This window comes from Tyto alba, unplaced genomic scaffold, assembly GCF_018691265.1.
Source record: "Tyto alba isolate M040663 unplaced genomic scaffold, T.alba_DEE_v4.0 Super-Scaffold_20000042, whole genome shotgun sequence".
NCBI classification, from domain to species: domain Eukaryota; kingdom Metazoa; phylum Chordata; class Aves; order Strigiformes; family Tytonidae; genus Tyto; species Tyto alba.
In genome coordinates, this window is record NW_024881293.1 from 2,305,594 (window position 1) to 2,327,957 (window position 22,364).

Below are 22,364 nucleotides of genomic sequence, written 5' to 3' on the forward strand. Positions count from 1 at the left end.
TTAGTGGAGAAGTTACTGTATCACCCCAATGCGATTTTAATAGGAAAATGGTGAGTATACAGTAAGTAAAGAAACCATACCACTATCTAGGTGGGAAAAAAACAAAAAAAAAAAAACAAAAAAAGCTGCTGAATAGAACTGTTTTTTGAACATTTAACAACTCCCTAAGTGCTTGACTGGCCACAAATCTGACTCTTAACAGCTTGATTAGATGTCTGCTGAGGCTCTGAGATGAATAAACAAGTCACAGAAAAGCAGAGACTGCAGGGAAAAAAAATATCAAGCTGCTTTTCTCTTGTTTATCAGAGTTTGTCATGTTTGATCAAGATACCATCATTTCTTTGTATTTCAATCATGCCTAGGAGCCTTAGCCAAGATCAGGACCTTACTGTATGTGTATTACAGCAGTACACACAAATAAAAATCAGTCTCTGCCCTGGAGATTTTACAAACTAAATAGATGGGATTAAGGGAAGTAGGAAGGGCTGTGATGCCCGTTATAAAGATGGGAGAAGCTGTAGGCAAGGTCAGTGATAAGTCTTGGAGGGAATGGGGCATGCAGCTGGGGCTGGAATTGGAGTCTTGAGCCATTGACTCAATCAGCCGTCCTTTTTCTGACTGTTTTTTTTCTTGGCGGGTCATGGAGTCTCAGGGGAAGGCTGCCCACTAAACAGTCTGGGAGACTCCAGAAGGGTATGTTCTGCAACCGTTTGCTAGCCTCAAATCGCCCCAAATTCTGAATGGCAAATCCCTGATAAGTTAAGAATTCTGGTTTATTGTCCAGCAGGTGATTGTTTATATAGTCAATGATGGGTGTAAAAGACTGAGATCCTCAATATTGACTGGTGTAAATCTGAATCTGATAAGGAGAGAAAATACTGAAATGTATTACCAGTTCTTTGCATCTCTTGGAATAAGACAGCGCTCTGTTAGGCATAACATAAGCGTAATACCAGAAGATGGTCACTGCCTTAGTAGTTCTACCTTAAATATGAACTTAGGTAACAGATCGAGATAGAGGGAGGATATCAAGGAGACAGTGTCATTGCAGTAGTGGAAACACAGCAGTGATGGTGTAACTCAACTCTTCCAGAGGGTTCACACGGATGATTCTCCAAAGGAGAAGAAATTGGTTTCCCAGATATTTTTATTGCGTTCCCTCTGAGTTTTTGGATCAACGCAAAAGAAATCACAAAGGTGCTTGTTTGCAAATGCAAGCAGTGGGTGCACAAGTGGGCTAAAGGAGACTCTGGTTGTTGTGGTAGTGAGGGATATCCCGTGAGGGATAGCTCTTATGCTTTAGCTAGGAGGGAGAGGCTAGTGGCAGAGCTGGGGAACACATGATCAGTGACCTGCTAGGAAAACCACATTTTTCAGCAGCGTTCTGAATCAGCGAGGCACTGCTGACCCTTCCTTTTGCTCTGCGCTGGCCGGGTTTTGTTGCTTTTCCTCCCTACCACACACACACACGTCCCGACAGTAAGAAATAAACTTTTTCCCCATCTCCCACCCCACCCCTGCCTTTGTAAATGGGACTGGTGCAAATTTTGGCAGGCCAGCACCAGTAGGCAGCTGTATGCAATGCGTACTGCGTCTTAACTGCTCCGAGCGTCCAGCCTATAGCCCACCCACAGTGCAATGCTTCACTGAGATTGCAACTAAATGGGAACATAGTTTATGGAAATTCAGCTGTGGATTGCTGTTTCTCTTGTGACTTCTGGCTGTCAGCACTTAGCTGTACAGCATTGCTAGCTATTTAGAGCTGGATGTTCCTCGTGGTGGTGGATACCCACCTCCTGTAGCTTATAAAGATGCTGAGAAAGTCGATGGTGGCTCATAAATCACTCTTCATCTATAGTCTTTATTGGTAGTGCTTGTAAAGACTCCGGCTTTGGGTTAGGAGTGTATGCCCCTTCCTAGAAAAGGTCATGCCCTTATCAGTTCAAATTCAGTTCATAAATCTCCTGTTGTATGGTGTGTTTCTTTTTAGAAGTTTCAGAGGGTATTCTTCCTCTCCCTCAGTGCTACACTTGAAGTTGTTAGTAGTGACTAACAGCTTAACCCAAAGCCATTACTAATCCCATGAGCCATGTGCTCCCTGAGGATTTAGGAGTCCAGTTGTGATAGACAGCACCTCAGTTTTCCCCCCTGTAAAATGGAAATGGTGATACTCTCTCTGCTTGGTCATGGCTTTAAGACCTACTTCACTCCCGGGTAAGATTCAGCTCTGCACAGACAGCTAGCATATATTGTGGGCCACCAGAGTTTGCCACCCATCTGCGCTGGATTGAGTCATGCTCCACAGTTCACAAAATACTTGGGCTTCTGCTCTTTGAAGATGCTGGAAGAACAAGGTAAAGGTGTGCCATGGAATGTGAGTGTTTCAAACTAGGTGAAGGTGTGCTAGGGAAGGGGGAGTGTTTCTACACTTTCTTATCCACCCTTTCATTTCTTCCAGTCACCTGCTTCTCTGTCACCAAACTCCCGTGCCTTCTCTCCAGGACAATGTGCTGTAGCACAGAGCAATAAGGAAGAAAGGGCTGTAGTTATCAGTGGAGTAAGGGGAAAGGAGGCTTAGGCTGAAGGTCACTGCCGTGGGTTGTGTAATCTCTCTCTTCAGCAGCCTCTTTCTATGTTCAAGGGTTGACTGAGGCCACAGGAGAAGAAAATAATTTCATGTCCTTATGGCTCCATGTCAGATTTGCAGAACAATGGCACTCTGAGGTCTGTGGATGCTGTGTCTCCCGCAGGAGTCAGTATAATGCTTGGTATTATCTGCAATTTCCATTAATTATCTGGAAGTAAATATAAAATGGTGGCAGGCGGATAATTGGTATTTGGTGGGATGCTGTGTAAATGAAAGTGGAGCAATACAGATTTTGATATAGTCAAACGTAAAGTTTGACATCGAGGCACAACAAATGCTGATCATACCTAGAGACTGCAAGGATTTAAGGATTACAAAAATCCAGAACCTGAAGGGTTTGCTGCTAACAGGGAGAGGCAGAATGAGAAGCAATGGCTGGGGGCCAAAGCTTGACCCATGCAGATGAGCAGTGAGGCACTGATTTATAAGCAGAGAGACGAGCATAAGCGAGGAGAGAAATGGGTGGGTTTTTCAGCTCTTGATGTCTTAAATGCAAGTTACTGTGCTCCACCTGGGAGTGACTGGGGGAAATCAAATGACCTGTAACGCACATGGATTCATATCAGATGATCTAACTGTTCTTCCTGGCCATAAATTCTCTTAAACTTCCAGGGTCATAAAGGTTGACTGCACTGTTCCTGGTCTCTGTCCCATGGTTTAATCTGGTATGAACTAAATGCAGAAATTTTCAGCTCAAGGACCCTGTTTGTTAGACACTCCCTGAAGACGTCCCTGGCGTGGTTCTCAGATATAAGACAACCCATTTCTATGCCGATCATTGCTGCTTTGTTCTTCCAGCTCCTCCCTTTTGGACTGTTTTCCTTGGTTTTGTTTGAGGGAATGGCTGATGGTGTGTGCTTCCCCCACTCCTTTTTCTGGGCACGGGGCCCGGTTTTTGTTTAATTCCCTCTGAAGATGACATGGTTTCATAGATAATCTGTCAAGAGTTGGGGTATTTCATATGTCAATAAATGCATCTTTGAATGATGGATGGAAGCCTGGGGCTGGAGCTGCAGGAGTGTTTGTGGGCTGGGACTAGAGGTGCACTGGGAAGACTCTGTGGGAAAGTCCGCAGAGTCCTGCTGTCTGCACCACGTCAGACAGAACAGAGAAAGTGAATTTACTGGGTTTTTTTAAGGCCTGTAAAATATTTCCCTTAAATCTTTGGGAGCATCCTAGTAGGCGACATGCTTGTGGGAGGCTCCAGTTTACTATCTGCTAAGTTGTGGATTTTATATCCATATTAGGTATAAATAGAGGTAGGCTGGCAGATAGAGAGAAGGTCATTGTGACTCCTCTGAGCACAGGATGAGCCCGTAATTACTTCACTGAGGCTTTAATGTTAACTCTTGTCATACATCGGAGCAGCCACTGAGGCAGTTCCTGTTACCAAAATTAAAAACAAAGTGATGAAAAATTGGTCCAGTGCTAGCACGGATGTCTCAGCACGTTCAAGAAAGCAGTGATAAGCTAAGACTCCTGGCCAGTTTCAGTCAGTTCCTCACCAGCTGCAACAGTATTATCTGCTTCACAAACTCAGAAATCACAATCCTGCTTCAGGGCAGGAGGAGAGGGAGGCAATGAAAGCAGATTTCGCAGGGTCCCACATTTCTAGGATTTGATGAACCACACTCTCTAAAATATGAAAATCATGTTATCACCTTAAAGATTATATTTGCATTTGTCTTCTATGAGGTGGGGGGACTGGGAGCAGAGGAGCTATAATCTGTTAGTGAATACATATATGAATTTTTTTTTCTCGGTTATCCTCATTTATACAGATGCTGACTCTCTCTTGCAGTAGCAGGACTTCAGAAACTGGCACTTTGAGACATTTGATTTTGGGTGCTTTTCTTAAAGGCCAGAGAGCTTGTGCATGAGCCTCTTCCCATGCAACAGCAGTGCAATATTGCTCTGGGCTGAGTCACCCCGTTTCAGGCGGGTGCTGGTTTCCTTTCGGTAATGTGCAAAATGTTCCCTGCACACATGTGTACGTTCTAAGTTTGTACTGCTGGTTGACAGTTTGTAGGCGCTTCAGTGCCAGAGCTGTCTCTAAACACATACAATCACCTATTGTGACGAGACCCTGAGCTTGGCTAGTGCTGCAAGAAAAATAATTAATATAATAAGAGTTTCTGAGCGATTGCAGCAGGGGGAAGTTGTGCAGCAAAAAAATAAGATGGTTATCAGCAGGGATTTAGCCGGTTGTAATGGAGTCAGAGGAAACTGGTATTTTTAAAGTAGAAAGGAAAGAACTGCTTGAACTCGTAGGGAAGAGGGCACCTGCAAATGAAGCCCAACTGCTTCTTCCCGGCCCTCCCTGATAGAAACTGCCCCTGCACACGTGAACTGAATAGGAGAAGGATTTTGCATGACCTGAGTTTCTGGGGAAGCAAGGGAGGGAGGGACAAAGAGGCCTAGAGTGCCTGGGAGTGGGGAGAGATTGGGCAAGGTGGAAAATAAAGCGATTAAACACACTTGGACTTGCTCAGAGATGGGAGGGGTACATTTTTTTTACCGCTGCCCCAGGGCCCCAAAATGCATTGGCACGGCACTACAGAGAAACCACTAATCCCAATCACCAAGGGGAGGGAACGGGACTTTCTCGTTCCCTCCTGCTCGCCGAGCGTTTGGACCCCTGTCGAAGGAAAGGCTGATGGGATTAGAGGAAACAGCTGGCTCGAGTCTTACCCTGCGGGAGCTCGCATTCTCGGGACTCGGGAAGAGAGGAGCGCCCCGCTGCCGAGTCGCATTCCAGGTCATTTGCTGAGCCCAGATGTTTTCTAATGGGCTCTATGATAAATTCTTTTCCTTTACTACCGAGCACAGGCCCTGCCAGCCAGGTCCGTCCCTAAATCTCTTTCTATGCGCGGCCAGGCAAGCTGGACTTTGCAGCTAGCCCAATTACCACTAGGACTTGTGCCTTTCCGCCTTGCCTAGGCAAAGGGATTCAGCACAGAGCTCAAATCTATTATCCTAAAGCTGTGGCCTGATAGAGTTTGCTGCTCCAAATTCCTTCCGTGACCAAACCTGCCCCTCCAGCCTCTCCTTACCCTCTCTGTTTGTTATTAAGCCAGATGCAGTGCTCAGGGTAGACTGACCTGGTGCTTTGAACGAGCGGTGCAGTGCTGCTGTACCCACGTGCTTCGGTTGAATCTTCAAGAGAAAGAATGGTATTTGTAAGGACTGCTCCATCCTTGCCCGTGGGTGCTGGAACTGCACAGATGTGAGAGTCGCACACCGGCAGCGGCGGGAGGATGCGCTCCTCACAGCCTGCCTGCCACCACTGTCCCCTCATCTACTCGAGATGGTGACGGGAAATCACCCCCCAGCTTTTTTTTTTCTTTGCTTCCATCTCCTGGCATGAGTAGTGCTCCCTTCACCTCAGGCACGTAAGCCCTTACACACAGCAATTCGAGGTCCTGAGCTGATACCTTGGAGATGTCTTAGGGCTTATTTAGGAACCAAGAAGCAGGAGCTCAACCCCAGCGGGTGAGAGAAGGGACCTGATGAAGAGTTATCTTTATTCCGGGGAGCTGTGATGCAATTTTGTACCCTTTTGCAAATGAGATGCAGAGAGGTGAAGTGAATCGACTGATCTGAGATGGGGCAGGGCAGTCCATGGCAGACCCACACCTCAGTCCCTCGTGGGTCATGCCAGGGGGTTAAACCCTTGAGAGCCCTTCTTTGAACCCTGTGCAGTGTGTCTCAGGGACGGGGAACAAAACACAAGCTGCCCACGGAGCGTGGGCCCAGCTGGGGGGATCTGTGAAGGGCAATTCCCTCCTCGTTGCTCCCTGCAGCCTTTCACAGATACTCACAATCGCTCTCTCCTTTCCCAGCTGCCTTTCCCCACGTGTGTTTTCTAGCATCCAGCTATGGGCAGGGAGCCTTGGAATCTGCGTTAAGACACAAATAAAAGGAATAGTTTTATTTTTAACTTACAAATACACCCTTTTTAATTCTCACGCCCACAGTTCCTAGTCCTGTCCTGACAAGTGGGGAGCCCCTGGCACTGAGGGCGTTTGTCAGCAGGCCCAAAACAGCAACAGCGGGTGAGGGAGGGAAGCTCCTGGAGCCCGGGGAGCAGGTTTCTGCTGTGCCTCAGCGCCTGAAAGCTTTGGTGATCCAGCAGCAGGGGAAAGGGCTGAGGGGGAAGGCAGAGGTGGGTGTGGGGACATTTTGGGCAAGGCTCTGTGCACCTGTGTTTTCGTATGGTGTCTATCTACGGTGGAAAACAACCGGCTGATGAAATGGGCTGTCATCGGGGGGTGAGAGTGAAGAGTTGTACTAACCCACGTGTCGCACCGCTCGGCGTGAAAACAAGAGCGTGGTTTGGCACGGGTGTTTTAGGGGCAGGCAGCAAGCTCCCCGGAGCCTGCGGGGAGCGGGAGCTGGCAAAGGAGGGGGGTGATGTGGAACAAGAGTCTAAAAATGCTGCTGAAGCCAGCGACCCTGGCTAGGGGTGAGGAGCCTGACCGGTGAGGACGGCTCCTTTCCTGCCGGTGTTGCCTCCCTCCTCTCCCGAGCGGCTGCCTCTACCCCGTGCCTGAGCCAGTGTCTGTCCAAATGACATCTGCAGGCACCAGGTCTTCACTCCTTGTTCTGGCTGCGATACCACGTTGCCAGAGAGGAAGGGGAAAAGTGTTGGCCCAGGGCTTTGACAGCCTCTCGGCAGCTTCTTTCATCCCCCAGCCAGCCTGCTCTGTCATACAGCACCTCTGCCTGTTTCAGAGGTTTTTTTTTTATTCTGACACCAGAAAACCTGAACTCTGCTCCTCATGCCTCCCCCAGATTTACAGGCTGCTGTGTTTCCCTCTTCTGCTGTCCAGCTGTTTACAGAACTGGAACACGGATGAACAGTAGGAAGCAGTGAATGAACTGCACGCTGGCTCACGTTTCTGCGTGCAGCCTGGTGCTCCACTCAGTAATCACACCCCAGTGCCGAGGATCTCACAAAACCCATCAAAATACTGAGCCGTGGACCCGATACACTTGGGTGAATTCCGTCGTAATGCCCACGGGCTGTTGCTTTGTAGCTGGTCTTGCCTACACCTTATTTTTCCTCGTTTATCCACAGAGCTGAGAACTCGCTTCCAAGCCTCTGCTCTCTCATCTTTCACTCATATTATTCAGAATAAAACAGCCTCCTGTGCAGGAGCTCACTGCTGGTCGTGCTGGCCATGAGGAGCAGGTAGAGGTTAGTCAAAAGCCCAAAAATCAGCAGGGGGTGAAAATGTTGGGAGGTTAGAGTTTGGGCTCCCAGTGGGGTGTGTGGTTGTGGTGAATGGCTGCTCCTTTGTCTATTGTTGGCCCTTTTGGAGCTGAGCAGTCCAGCACAGTTTGGCACCGGGTAGGTTGCATCTAGCAGGATAAGCAAGTGGTGCTGGAAGCAGGTTTTTGCCATCTGGTTTACAAAATCCTCTTGTCCCAAGCAATGGGGAACCGTTCCTTTGCCAGCAGCCTCCAGCCTCCTAACACCCAACCCCAAAGCTTGCTTTCCTCGCTTCTCCCCAGGACCACTGCCAGGGCACTACCAACACCTCTCAGCACAGCTCTTGCTTTCTTACCATCTCCTCCTCTTCCTGCTTCTCTGATCTCGATGCAAATCCTCACGCAAGCGGGAGCCAGAAAAGCCCATCCAAGCCTTGCGGGTATCTTTTGATTTGGGTAGTGCCGTGCCAGTGTTTAATGGGGACGCCTCTATTACATTAATTGCGCTTTTACAGAAACAGAGCCCTTCCGGTCTCCAACAATTATTGTAACTGAAAGATAGCGACGAACGGTGTTTCACTGCGATTGTGTTTGGCTGTTCATCTTTTAATGGGAAAGAGAGAAAAAGAGGAGGGAAAGAGAAGAAAGGAGAAAGAAAAGAGAAGACCATCCTCTCTGCTGTTGGAGGAGAACTTTCCCGAGGTCTTCACTGCTGCTAGGACTCTACCCCGAGCACTATCAAGTATTATCCTTAAGTAGGAGCTGTTTGCGCTCCGTGAGCCAAATCCAGACTTTGTTTATGTCACTGCAGGAGCAAAACGCTGGGAAATTACCTTCGGCCACGGCTCTTCTTTTACAGACACGGCGTTTTTAGGGCCGTGCCTTGCCAGCCCCCCCCACCCCCCCGTTACCCCTTAGCACTGGGCGGGGGCTCCCACCGTGGGCGAGCTCCCCACCGGGGACGGTCCCCCCCGGGGGTGGGAGCGGGGCGGGCTGCGCTGCTCCCCCCCCCCCCCCCCCCAACCCCCCCGCTCCCCTCCCTCCTTTTTCCCTCCCTCCTTTCCCCTCCTTCTCATCCCGTTCCCCCCCCCCCCCCCCCGGGTTGTGCAATCGCGAGCGGCGGGGCCGGCGGCACCGCCCGGAGCCCGGCACCGGGGGGAGGAGGCGGCAGGTCCCGCCCGCCCAGGGCCGCGCCGCCGGGGATGCGGCAGCCGCCGGGCACGGCGGGGCTCTGACCGCGGCCCCGGAGCCCAGGGGATGTGCCCGCCGGCGCCTGGGTGGTGAGTACCCCTTGGCTTTGTGTGTGTGTGTGTGTGCGTGTGTGTGTGTGTCCGCTCAAAACGGAGCGGACCTGTTTCTTTTTCCCCGCCGCTGATCAGCACCAGATTTTCCTCTTTCTCCCTTCTCCCCCCTGGGTGATTGATGGCCGCGAGGATGAGAATATTGCCACGGGCAGAAATCAGTTGCAGATGACTTCGGGGGAAAGGGGGTGGGGGGGGTGGAGTGTGTGTTGGGGGGGGGGGGGGGGGGGAGATCTGCTGTGCAAGCGTTAAAGGGTTTCCACCGCCGCTTTAGCTCAACTAAAATAAAAGAATAGGATCTGGGGAGCCGCGCTTTATCGGTCGCACATCTGTGGTACAGAGTCCTTCCCCATCTACGCCGTGTTTCGAACAAAAAAGTGCGGGGGGGAAAGGAAAGAACGGGAAGGTTCAGTGTATCGATTAAGTGCGACGCCAGAGGACGTGTAGTGGTTCGGGTATCATAAAGGAAGGAAATTTTCCTGATGGCAAGGCAGTAAACTTTTGTTACTTGAAAAGTTTTCACTGGGCATGAATTTACCTCCTTGTAGCCTGCAAATAGGTTTTGTGCTTACTGGAATATTACAGAGGCTTAGATCTGCAATATCTCTACCTGTTTCTTCAGTTGTAACATAGTATTTCAGTTTGTCTAAGTATTTGCATCTATTCTTATTTGTTATATACAATAATCTCTGCGTTTTATGCACAGTGGGGATTTATCTGTTTCTCTAAGAGGTGTTTGGGGCACACAACATGCTTTAGCTCATTTTCAGTCTGCATTAAAGTTGATCCAGACAATCCCTTATTGCCTACTAACATTTCTCTTACGAGGGCACTCTTACGAGAAACTTGGGCTCTGCTCCACAATCTAACTTTTACGTGTAGGATTAACCCCACCAAATTGAAAATTCATCCTGTGTGAAGTGGTTGTGGATATGGGGCACTGTAGCTTTGCCAGGCGGGGGTTTTGGGGAAAAATCTGCACCCTACTGAAACAAGTGGGAAAGATTCTAGGGATACGGTGAGGCCCAGATTTTCCCTTGTATTTTTAGCCTAAGGACTTAATGTCCTCTTTGCAATGTCCAACCAGCCAAAAAATCAGCTGTATACAATGGGCACTTTTGCTTTTTGAAGGCAGTCTCCCATCTCGAAAAAGGCAGCTTGCCTCAAATTTGCAAACCGCAGGATGGGAAATGGAATTTGCCTTCAGTATAAAAATCTCAAGTGTTTGCAAACAGCCCTGAGAAGAATCCGGGCTCTTGGCTTGACCTCTCTGCACTGAATTCCAGCTTGGGGAGTTTGCGGTCTTGCAAAAAGGGCAAACGAGCAAAGTCTTCCTGAGTGCCCAGTCGTCTTTCCGGAGCGAGTAAAACAGTCAAGCTGGAGGGAATTTTAGGTGCCCAGGAACTGCAGGATCGGGCCCTGAGCCAAAACGCTTTTAAAGTGGCCTTGAAGACCTGCCCGTATTGGAGTAACTTTGCTCACGGTGTGTGTTGGCATTGCTGAGGTTGTGTTAAGCTGGTATAGTCATGGGAAACCTGCCCGGGAAGCAGAGTAAACTGGGCAGTTCCCGTGCCCAGTTCAGTATTAGCATTCCCTCCCCCGGCTCCCGTGTCCGAGCCGCAGCGACCGCGGGGCAGGCAGAGCCGGGGGCTTGCTCCTGCTCTTATTTTTTGAAGTCTGCTGGAAAAAAAAAAAAAAAACAAAACAAAACAACAAAACACCCTTCGCTTAGTCACCCAGACTCAGAGATCCCCTGTGATAAAGCAAGGACCAGAGTACCCGGCAAGCTTAGGGCAAAGAAACTTCTCAGCTGATCAGATCAGACTCTTAAAAACCCAAGCGGCTGATAAAATCGTTGTTTTGGGGGAGGACCGGAGTGGGAATGAGGGGTGGTCTGTCCTCTGCGCCTCCCGTTAGCGCTGGCAGGAGCTGTGCTTGCTGTTTCCCCAGACCTTTGTTTCTCTCACGGTGCTGTTTAGGGAGGGAGAGACACGGGGCGGTGGGGGCCAGGGCTTTCCTGGGTGTAAATTAGCACCGATGGTGGGAGCAGAACAGCCCGACACTCATTGCTACCGGTCGTGGGGCTGGGCTGGACCGCTACCCCCATTCCAGCCAAGATTTCAGTCCTTTGGAGTTGAGCTTTGGAAATGGTGTCAGGGTTGGGCTCTCACTTTGGTCACTCAGATGTGGCTTAAGCCCCCTCCTTCTCTGGTACCGAGCTCAGGCGACTTGTCCAGAAAGGGTGAAAGACCGGCATTCTGTTCATGCTTTGATTTCACTGTGGTTACTGGACCCAATTCTGCAGTTTTAGGAGCAACCATCTAAATGTCAAGTGTGAGGTCAGCCCCCAGCACGTCTGGTAGCAATGGAAAATACCCGACTGGGCTGTGAGCTGTTACGTTACCCCCGAAAGCCTCTGGCCCTGCAGTGCCACGTGTTTTTTGCGCTTCGGTATTGGAGATATTGCAGTCAGTGCCGTGGGTCAGTTGGGTTTTATGTCATCAAAACTGAGAGGGCTGGTGCCGTGTAAAGCAGAGATTAAAAAAGAAGGTGAAACAGCACTGAAGTCGGCTGGATTTCTGCTGTTTTGGCCAGGATATGGCCTGAACGGGTGTAAAGGGAGAGGGGAGTGTCACTGAACCATCACTGAAAGATCCACAGCTTCAGCTGCAGCCCCCTTTCTCCTTCCCTCTTTCCCCCTCTTGCTCCAGCAGCTGGGAACCTGATCCTGCAAGCGCAACCCCGCTGCGGAGGACAGGGCTTGATTTTTTATGCAAGTTTGGTAATGAATGACCGAGCGAGCCGAAAGCCAGCGTGGTTGGCATTTGAGACAACTCCCATCTCTGACTGCAGGATGGCCTTACGCGGCGTGTGTGCTAAATTAAAAAAATAATAATCCTGGTGGCCACTCTGTACTAGAACTGGTTTTATCTGGTTCCAGTTATGCTTGTTTTGAGTAAGACGAGCGGTGCCAGATTCTGATCTCATTTGCACCAGTGGAGTCATTTGGAGGAGCCGGTCCCAGTTTACCTCACTCTAAGTGAAAGCAGAACTGGGCCTGCTGGGAGAAGCGCTCCCCGGGGGAATCGCTGGTGCCTGCGCGCAAATCAAACCCGGGTAAAAGCGAGCGAGTCTTGGGACCCTTCCCAGAGGCGGTGCGGGTTTTGCCGCCGGTCCTGTGAAAGCTGTTTTCACCGAAAAAGGAGGGGAGAGGCTGTGGCTTCGGTTGCAGAGGGAATCGGTGTGCCTGTGTGCTGAAGAGCGAGCCAGGTGCTCGGGGGGAGATGCCGTCGGCGCGGGGTAGTGGTCAGGCTCTTGGCTCCGCTGCCGTGGGGGAGGAAAAATCAGCCCCTTTCCACGCTGGGTGGGAAGCTGCTGCTTGCAGGGGTCAGGGTCGGCGTTCAGGGAGAGCAGCCCAGCTGCAGGGTGGCAGTCGCTGCCCTCGCCCGGGGATTTTTGAAGGGTTTGGGATCCGCCGTCCACGTTTGGACCCGCCTGGCGTGGCCAGAGCTCCAGCCGACACCCGCAGCCCTGCGGCAGCGAGCGGGTGGGATGGCTGGGTGGGAAACACCAGCTCCAGGGGAAAAGCAGGAGGGAGTCGAGCCTCGGTCAGGTCCAGACATGCGGGCGAGGCCTCGGGCTGAAATGCTGCTCACAGCTGCGTTTGAAAGTGCCTATTTCTCATATTATCTGCAGCGCGCTCGGCTACGACCTACCGCTGGGGACTGTTCTAGCCAAAGCATGTGGCAGACTCGTCCTTCCTTGCACAGGCTCTCACAGCCCGTACGTTCTCCCCTCTCCCCAGTTTGCCGAGCCCCACGCCCCCCCCCCCCCCAGTCCCACTGCTCCCCAAAACTGGAGGCTAGTACCAGGCTTGTTTTCCAGGGCCCCAAGACATCCTTGCTCCCGTGCCGCTTGCCCCGCTGCTCTTGGGGGCCGTGGAGCCCCGCATTTCGAGCAGGTGCCTGAAGAGAGGGAGCGGAGGGTGGTGTGGGGCCAGGATATATTCCTGTGCTTTATCTTGAGGCGTTTTCCTGGCCGTGATTGTTCTTAATGCTGAAGAAATCGAGCAATTGAAATAAATTACCAGCAACTGTTTATATTGCTCTTGCCTCTTCCACAGGCCATTAGTGTGTCCCTTTTCCAGCAGAGCTCCTTTAGGACCCCATTCTAAGCCTAAATCCAGAGGGAGCTTTCCAATGCCTTTTGTAGGTAAAGGAGCTTGGATTTTTTTTTTTTTTCCAGCTGCATAAAATGAGTTTCTCGAGTGCTCAGTGCATGGCTGAGAAGCCAGATTTAAACTCCCAATGTACCAAAGTCTTTTGAAATTCTGTCCAAAGTGGGGAGGGGGGAGGGCTTTAAAAATGCTGCACTGCTTTTTTCTCTTTCTGCTTTATTTCTGTGAATCGCCCAACCGTGCTTGAGTGGAAATTAATATGTTAGGGAAAGGGAAGCTCTAACATCTCCTGCTTTTGAAAGGAGCAGAGTCAGCCAGATCAGCAGTGAGAAAAGACATGGCTTTTGCTCCCTTATCAAAAAGGTTTTCAGATTGATTCTTTTGCATGTTAAGTATCAAATGTCTCCGATGGTAGTTCCCTTTTTATTTTTTTTTGTAATTTCTCCCCAGATTTTGCAGCTCGGCGGAGCAAGACTGAAACTCTCAGCTCAGAAGAGACTTCTGTGTTCAGTTTAGCACCCATCTGTCTTGCTGTCCTGAGGAATTACCTCTAGACATTTTCAGTGTGATAGTGCTCTTCCCTCTCCCCTGGCAATATTGTTGTGACATCGATCAGATTAATTTGGGTTATTGCAGGCCCAACAGTAGAGTCCCCAAAAGAATGTTGTACTTCATATTTTTTGCAATCAAATTGAAAAAGGTAAAGTTTTAGCTAAATGCAAATTGCTAAAAAGGGGAAAGTATTAAATAAGGATAAGTATGGAATAAAATCAGTTGGTTTGATGGGTTTTTTTCAGTACACAGTAACTTTTCAGTTTTTTGCAGTTTAGATTTAAACTTTGCCTGCTAATAATGCTGACTTATAATATTTTTTGTTCCAAGCAAGCAAGTACTATTTGAGTTGAGATTCCTAAGAGGCAATTCCCTGTACTGTTCAGAAGCTACCACATAGACAAAATGCCATGTCCGAGGAGAGCCATGCCCTGGATCTTTCTGGGACAGACCCATGTTTCTTTCCAGTTGCCACCAAATCACTTACTGCGGCTTTGCTTCCTTTTAGGTGCCTAAATAATCGGTTGCCTTTTAGCGTTTCCGGCCACCCGCGGTGAGATTGCTCCTGGCCACCTCCTCGCCCGGGCGCGATCCCACCCGTGTCCTCGGAGAGCTTTTTCTCTTCCCGGGGCAGCCCTTGCCGTGCAGCTCGGCGTCCTTGCACGACTCCTCTTGCCGCGCAGCGGTGTCCCGGCCTGACTCCCGCCCTCCCCGCCGCGCGGCGTTTCCCCCGAGCACCTTCCCGCATCGTGTGGGGCAAGGGCTGTTGGCAGCCGTCCCTCCCCTCCTGCCCCGGGGAACAGCCTCTTCCCTCGAAAGAAGGCAAGCTCTCCAAAGACCTCCCCGTGTTTTTCCAGTCTCTCTGCACCCATCGGCTCGCCCAGCTGACGGCGCTCCCCGTCTCTGCTCTGACGTGCAGGGAAACTGAGGCACTCAGCAGCGCGTCTTTGGGCCCCCCCCCTCTTCTCCCGGCAGCGCCGTGCGGAAAGCTTTTCTCCGCAAAATGGCACAAATAACTAGTTGAACGCAAAAGCGGGAGCTGGTACTGCTGTGATTCATATCGAACACTGACTTGGGGTTGCTCGTGGCACCTTGGCGTGGTGGAGCGGGAGGACCAGGCTGGGGGGGGGGGGGGGCTGGCTCTGCCGGGCAGGGCAGCCGCGTGTCCAGGGAGGCAGGAGAGGAAGGCGGAGGTCCCAGCTCTGATCCGGACCAGGAGCTGAAACCTTCCCCTTGTCCAGCTCTGCTGAGATCTCACGCGTCTCACACAATCACTGGTTCAGGCACTGAGCTAAGGCCGTTTCCCAGCTTCGTACCTCATTTTCCTTAGCCGCAGCGTGGAGCTGACACTGTTTCTGCGCTGTATTCGCAGGCTTTGAGCCTTGGCTAAGCAATGTTTGTAAAGCTTCAGGGTTTCTTGTCTCTCAGAACCTGGGATGCTGCGTGTGTGGCCACGAGCACAATATACCTGTGTCTGTGTTTTTATGTGTTTGGCAAAACTGCAAGATCCTGGATAAGAAAAATACCTATAAATATACTAAACTACTTGTGAACTGTTCCCCATGTCCACCTGCAGGCTTGTCTTGTATTATGGTGTAAACTTCCCACTGGAAAAAGAGGGTAAAACTGATTAGATCTTTTTTATTTTCCTCCAGAAGTGTTTGGTTTCCAAATGGCCGAGAACAGCTGTGGGCTGGATGGTGGGAACGTGGCCTCCGAGGTAATTCCCGTGATTGTCCTCCAGCCGATGTAACGATGTAGATTTTCCCAGCTGCTTCCAGGCGTTGGCGGGGACCGTCCTGCTCGCGGGACTCCCGAGAGTCCCCGGGACTGCCGGGGTGGGAGGAAGGAGCTCTTCTAGGTGACACAAAACATCTGAGCGTGCTACCACCAGCTCTCAAAACCGGGCTCGTGGGAAGCACAGCCATCGGCAGGACTCCTGCCCAGCTCTCTGGTCCTCGAAGGGATGCTGAGCCGGTACAGCTGAGGCCCATCAGCTCGGGACATTTTGCCCCTCCGCTCCTCGGGCACGGGGACAGGCTGGAAAAGGGCTCCGGGGCTGCTCACCACAAGGCTGCAGCTGTGCGTGTGCTGAGAAGTTGTTTGTCTCCAGAGTCCGGGATGTGCCAGGCTCAAAGGCTGAGTCATTTGATTTCTCAAATGCGTGCCGAAGGGATGGCGGAGGAAGCTGCCATACGGTTCCCTGCTGGGGGAGAGGGGGGAGACCCTCACGGGCTGATGGGTCTGCCGGAACTGAGCTGAACTTTCTGCTTGAAAAGCTTTGACTAGCAGGAAAAAAAAATGTGCCCCGGTACGGAGAAGAGAAAGAAGCCCCTGTGTGCGGGGAAATGCAGGCCAGGGCCGGGGTCAGCGCCGGGGAGCGCACACTTGTTCCTTTAGGGGCTGCAACGTGTAATTTAGCTTGTCACGGAGGAATGTGCTCAATGCCTTTATTTAATCGGGAGTTTGCAAACCTGCTCGGGTGCCTTGTCTTCCTTTTTCCCTTCCCTTCCCAGCCGGGGGGAGAAGGAACACGGTGCTTTTGTCTCCGACCCTGTGGCTGCTGTCAGATGAATGGTTTTAGTGGCAGCTCTGTTCGCATGACTGGTTTGAACTATGCCAGCGAACATGCCGCGGTTGCGAGCAGGCTGTTTCCAGCCCCAGCTCCCTCCCAAACTCAGCTGCATCAGATGTTTTCCTAAGCACTGGCATAAACCTTGTTCCTTACTAGAAATGTGGCCCTGCGGGTTCCAGGGCATTCTCGGGGGAAGGAAAACACCATGTGGATGTGGCCTGTCGAAGGCTTCAAATCAGTGGGGGATAGCCGTGCTCAGCACCCGAGCGCCCTGAAAAATGGGGTAACGCTGCAACTGCTCCTGCTCTGCGGAGTTACCCCGTTCCCCTGCTCGCCAACCACCCCCCTGCAGACCGGACCAGCGGCCGTGCTGCGAGGGGCCCTGGTTGCAAAGAAGTCCTTGCTCAGGAAAGGAGAGGCTTTAAGCATATGTTTAAGTGCTTTCCTGAATCCAGGCCAGGTCCTGTGCTTTAGCAGAGCACAGCCTCACTCATCTTCCTCTCGGTATCGGAGCAAGACAGGAGCCCAGATGCTCAGAGATGAGCCTTCGTGCCTCTGGCAATGGGTCTGCTCCGACCAGCGACCAGCGTGCTGCAGAAACACCTCTCTATTGAACACCTCCCTTCAGGAAATAAAAAGGTTCCAGGAAAGCAGGGCTGTCAGCGCCCGACAGAAATGTTTGCGCCTCTGTAGAGATGCATGGAAACCAGGAAAAAAAACAGCCACCACCTTTCTTTGCAAAGAAGGAAATTGCTCTCTAATCAGGCATGTGGAAGTGAACTTGTGTATTGACTCGAGAGGAATTTCGGCTGTTCCCCCGGGGGCTGTGATTGCTGTTTGGGTCACATCCCAGCTCTGATCTCGGACTTGCCTTTGGGAGCAGGATTCCTCAGCATGAAGCTGCTGGCATTTGAGGAATGAGTGATGCTTGTTTCAGAAAACCAAGCAAATCAAGTGTGTGTTTGTGCAGCTTAGCCGTGGTGTTAGCAGAAATTGTAGAATTCCCCCACTGAAATAGAAAAAAAAAAAAAATCAGGGCACAGAAGTAAGCCCTAAGAGTTGTCTTCAGGACAAATGTAGTTAACCACACCGCTCCCATGAACGGCAGCGCAAGCTCAGGGGCCAAAACCCTCTGCTTATCTCAAACCAAGACCTGCAAACCCTGCCTCGTGCAGGTATTCTCACCGGGGACCCGTGGGATTCACGGGAACAAGTGCTATAAAGGTCTTGCTGCGTTACACCGTTGGGGTTCCTATAGCACTAGGAAATAAGAAAATTCAGCAGAAACCCCACCTGATTCCTCCAGAGATCCCAGGGCCGGGGAATGGGGATGCCCTTTGCTGGCTGCCTTGGGATGGAGGATGGGGAAGCATCTCTCTGTCGTCCCTGCCTTGATTCAGATCCAGGAGGTTGGGCTCGGTGGAGGGGTAACAGGGCAAAACCCTCCGTCCCGTAATGACCTTCAAATATCTGAGCTGGAGCTGTGAGAGGTGCTTAGCAGGCCATCCCCATAATTCAGCTAAACGTGGTGGTCCTCCAGCCGAGGGGGTGTTGGTGACGGTGTGGAGAGGCTGAGTGACCGGGGGAGCGCCTGGCTGGGAGCCCCCAGCTCAGAGCTGCCTCTGACACCGGTGTCTGACAAACAAGGCGTTTTTCCTCTCCTTCCCCAGCAAGCGTTGGAGGGCTGGGCCCAGCAGCCATGGGAATCAACAGGAGTCTTTCCAGTGTGGGCTTTGGATCTTCGTCTGGATAAATAAATAGAAGGAAATAACAAATAACATGGTTCTAACAAATATTTTAGAAAGTATAAATGTCTGCCTTTCACTATGACTCCATCCAAACCCCACAAAGGAAAAAATTTCCCTATTTCTATGATGCTTTTCCATCCGCCTTTCCCCAGCGATTGGGAGTGTTAATGCAGGCACCTTGGCTCGAGAATGCAGCTGGCCCGCGAGGAAAGCCTGCGTGGGATTTCTCTGGGGGTGGCAAGTAACCTCCTCGGGCGACCACCTTTGCGAGCGAGGTTTATGCTTGCTATTAAAAGGACCCCCCCTTGTCTGCAGACCGAGTTCCCGTCCTCAGAGTAACCGTGTGCCGAATTTGAGTGGCTCTATAAAAATAAATGCCGTATTGGTCTTTTCGTCGGGTTTCTAGCCTCTGGATGGAGGTTTCCCCGCTTGCTGCTGCCTTGCAGCGACACCTGCCGCGCAATTCCAGGAGGAGAGTGGCCTCCCTTCCCGGGAAAGCCGTCCCTTTTCTCTGGGAGGGCTCGTGGCGAGGCCAGATTTGGCTTTTAAGGTGGGAGGAGAGGAAGTGGAGAAGTCTGCTCCTTCCTCCAATAAAAACATTTCTGCAGTCCGCGCGAAATCTCCAACCTGGCTTGGCCCGTGAAGGTGACACTCTTGTTTTGCAAACGTCTCCCAGCCCGGCTTTGGGTGGGAAACGAGGGAAAACCTGCTGTTGCTCCTGGCACGAAACTGGGGAGAAGTAATGCAGGTGTCTGCCTGCCCCGGGGCTGCTTTGGAACAGGGAAGAGGCACCGCAGCGTGTCCCACTCCCCGTGCGGTGGTTTGGGGAGCTGTGAGTACCAGCCCTGGGAGGACGCACGTGTGCTCGTCGCCACCAAGAACTTCCACGGGGCTGGAGAATCGGGTCGGCTTGCCTGTTTTCTTCCCTGCTGACGCTCTGCTCTCTGTCCCCAGCTGTAGGATTTTGGCAGAGCTGGCCATGATGTTATGGTTCGTGGTGGGTGCCCTCTTCCCAGCGCTGCTCCTGGCCGCGCCGCCCCCCATAAACAAGCTCGCCCTCTTCCCGGACAAGAGCGCTTGGTGCGAGGCGAAGAACATCACCCAGATCGTGGGGCACAGCGGCTGCGAGTCCAAGTCCATCCAGAACAGGTACGGATCCACCGCCAGAGCAGAGCTGGATGCAGCCGGTTGCCTTTTGCAGGTGGCACCCGAGTGGCTTTGGGGACTGCCGCTCGCACAAGAAGGCCAGGCACAATGTCCTGCCTTTTCTGGGAAGAGCAGGCACCCTCATCCCCGCCCCCGGTTGTCTTTGCAGGGCCTGTCTGGGACAGTGTTTCAGCTACAGCGTCCCCAACACCTTTCCTCAGTCCACAGAGTCCCTGGTTCACTGCGACTCCTGCATGCCAGCCCAGTCCATGTGGGAAATTGTGAGTATCCCGGCCGGCTCCACGGTTCTTTCAGCAGGGCCTCGCTCAGGGCCTCTCGGCCCTGCTCTGCCACCACTTTAGGGGGAGTAATTCTCCTTTCCTGAGGTTTTCGCACTCGCCGTCTCCTTTCAGGGCGTCTCTCAGGTGACTGTACCCTGTCTTGAGATGCCTCAGTGGAAGGGGCTGCCGAAAGCAACGTGACTGCTGTGCTGAATGATGCGTTCATCACGTTGTTTGCAGAAGCATCCCCCCTCAGTCCCTGCATTATTCATCCCTCTGCTCATCCCCCGTGCCTGTTCTCTCCACCACTCCCTTTGTCGCCTCCTCCCACTTGGGAGTTTTTGCCTTTTTCCGCATCCAGAAGCGCTTCCCACAGCCCATCTGCCCGTCCCCCTCAGACCTCACAGTTTCATGCCACCGCTGATCCTGGCAGAGCCGCAAACACTGCCGCCAGGGCTAGGCCTGGGCTCCCAGGGAGCTGGCTTCAGCTCTTTGCTTTGCTTTCAACTCAGACCTTTGGGCGGATTTATTTTTTTTTTTTTTGTCCAAACTATCAGAGGTGTTCAGCGACGTCCCTCGGGGGCGCCGGTGCCGGGTCGTGCCGGGGAGCCGCCTCCCCAGGTCTCTGCGGGCTGTGACCTTGCGAGACACCCCCAGAGAGCTCTGCCCTCGCAGCCTGCCCGCGGGCAGCGAGCCATCGAGCCATCGCTTTTGGCTTAAAACACCCCAAGCCTGGAGGGCACGGGCCCGCACGCTCGCTGACGGCGTCCTCGCCCTTCTACCCAGGTGACGCTGGACTGTCCGGGCAACGACGAGATCCCCAGGGTTGACAAGCTGGTGGAGAAGATACTTCACTGCAGCTGCCAGGCTTGCGGGAAGGAGCCGAGCCACGAGGGAGCCCTGTTCAACGTCTACCTGAACGCGGAGGAGAACATGCCCGCCGAAGGTCCCGGTCCCCACCACTACGCCCACCACCAGCAGGAGGTAGAAGAACCTCCTGCCTCCAGCCACCACCACCACGAGCAGGAGGGCGACGAGTGACCTGGCCCTTGCGGACTGTCCTTGCAGCCGGCGGCACGGGCAGGGGCTGTGTGCGAGGGAGAGGGCCGGGGTTTGGGGAGGGAGGGGGGGGTGGTGGAGTCTTTCCTGTCTAATAGCTGCCCTCATGCTTTGCTCTCCACGACGCCCCCCGGGGCTGGAGGAACAGTTTTGAGGCACAAGCAGGGCTGAGGGGCTGGAGCTGCAGGGTGAGAGAGGAGGGGCTCGGCGGTTTCTGATGCAAAAACTACTTGCACATAATAGTAATAATATATTGAGAGGACCGGGAACCCGGACGAGGGGGTTTGGGCTGAGAGCACGAGCTGAGCTGGGCTCCCCGGGGGCTGTCTGCAGGCTCCCGAACCTCCTGTGGAGCCCTTGCTGAGTCCTTCTGGGTTTTTCTCTTGTACCTGGGGTGGAGGAGGAAGGGGTGCAGCCTCCCCACAGTCCCACAAAGAGATGCACATCCCTTCCAGGGTGCGTGGGACCAGCGGCATCCCTTCCTCCTCCCATCTGCCCTGCCCTAGGCTCAGCGTGGAGACGCTGGTCCTCCTGGCACCCACTGGATCTTCGTTCAACCCCGACCCCCTTGTTTTAGGCAGCTCTTGGGGAGCAGTTTTGCCCCAGGATGTGCCTCTGGGGCCGCTGGGACCCGTGGTGGTGAGAGCCCTGCCCTTGCTGGTCCTCAGGGCCTCCCAGCAGCTCCCTGGGGATGAGGGATCACAGGGGCTTCGCATTTCACTGCCCACGGGGGAAGGCCAAGGGCAGGCTGGCGTGGGGGTGGTCTGGGTGGGAGCCAGCCCCTCTTCCCCTTCTCCCTGCTGCACTTTAACAGTGGTGGAGGGAGAAGGGATGTGCCGGGATGCCGATGTACCTTTGCAGGGGACTGCTCATGCAGGGCTGGGGAGGCTCGGGGCGGGGGGACGGCCCTGGGCCCCTCCTGCTGCCCCTTTCTCTCTGTTGTATAAAGCTGATTTCTTTGGCGCTGTCCTGACAAAAGCTTCCAGAGCTTGTAATCGATGCCTCCCCCCTCCTTTTTACAAGGTTTTTTGGTTTGTTGGGTTTTTTTTTTTTTGGTTGGTGTTTTTTTTTTGTTTGTGTGTTTGTTTTTGTTGTTTTGTTTTTTTTTTTTCTTAAATAAATTAGTTCTGACTTCCATTTCTCAGCGCTGATGCCTGTCTGGTTTTTGGCAGCGGGCTCCTCAGTGCTGGCAGGGGAGAGGCCGTTTCCAGCAGGACGCCGGACGGGACGGTGGCGCAGGAGGGTACAGGGCAGGGGAGAGCGACGGTTCCCTTTAGCTTTCGGCTGCGTTCCGTTTGAGAGGAGGAGGGAGAGCCGCTAAAAAGAAAACCGACCCCAGATTCTCAGCATATGGGCTGCATGTGGAGCCGGGGAGCCTGCACATCAGGCGTGGTGGTGCTCAAGGGCCCGTATCGCTGCAGCCTCGGGGTTTAAGGGCTGTCGGGTCCCGCTCGTGTGGGAAGCGCGTGGGGTCTCTGCGGGATCACGCAACCTTTACCAGCTCTGTTGCCACTAGGTGACACTCTCGATCCAGCGCGTTTCGTGGCATCCAGATGTTCATGGCCTCCGGGAGTGCCTCTGGACTTGGAGGAAGGCGAACTCGGACATGGACATGGACATCCCTTCGTGGGTGAGGAGGGGACCCAAGCGCCTCCAGCGGGCTA

At 52.6% G+C, this 22,364-nt stretch overlaps 1 protein-coding gene across 3 annotated transcripts; it reads left to right on the forward strand.

Annotated features, from left to right (window-relative positions):
* The first annotated feature begins 8,954 nt into the window (after positions 1–8,954).
* Positions 8,955–21,640, forward strand: LOC116960085 (neuroblastoma suppressor of tumorigenicity 1). Of its 3 annotated transcripts, none has more exons than XM_032986632.2 (5): positions 8,955–9,141; positions 15,547–15,611; positions 19,169–19,363; positions 19,530–19,641; positions 20,428–21,640. In XM_032986632.2, the coding sequence occupies exons 2-5, from the start codon at positions 15,589–15,591 to the stop codon at positions 20,680–20,682; spliced, it is 585 nt and encodes a 194-aa protein (XP_032842523.2). In that variant the 5' UTR covers positions 8,955–9,141; positions 15,547–15,588; the 3' UTR covers positions 20,683–21,640. The 3 variants fall into 3 exon arrangements, with proteins under 3 accessions (XP_032842523.2, XP_032842526.2, XP_032842524.1); XM_032986633.2 differs by lacking the exon at positions 8,955–9,141 and adding an exon at positions 12,222–12,279; XM_032986635.2 differs by lacking the exon at positions 15,547–15,611.
* The last annotated feature ends 724 nt before the right edge of the window (positions 21,641–22,364 follow it).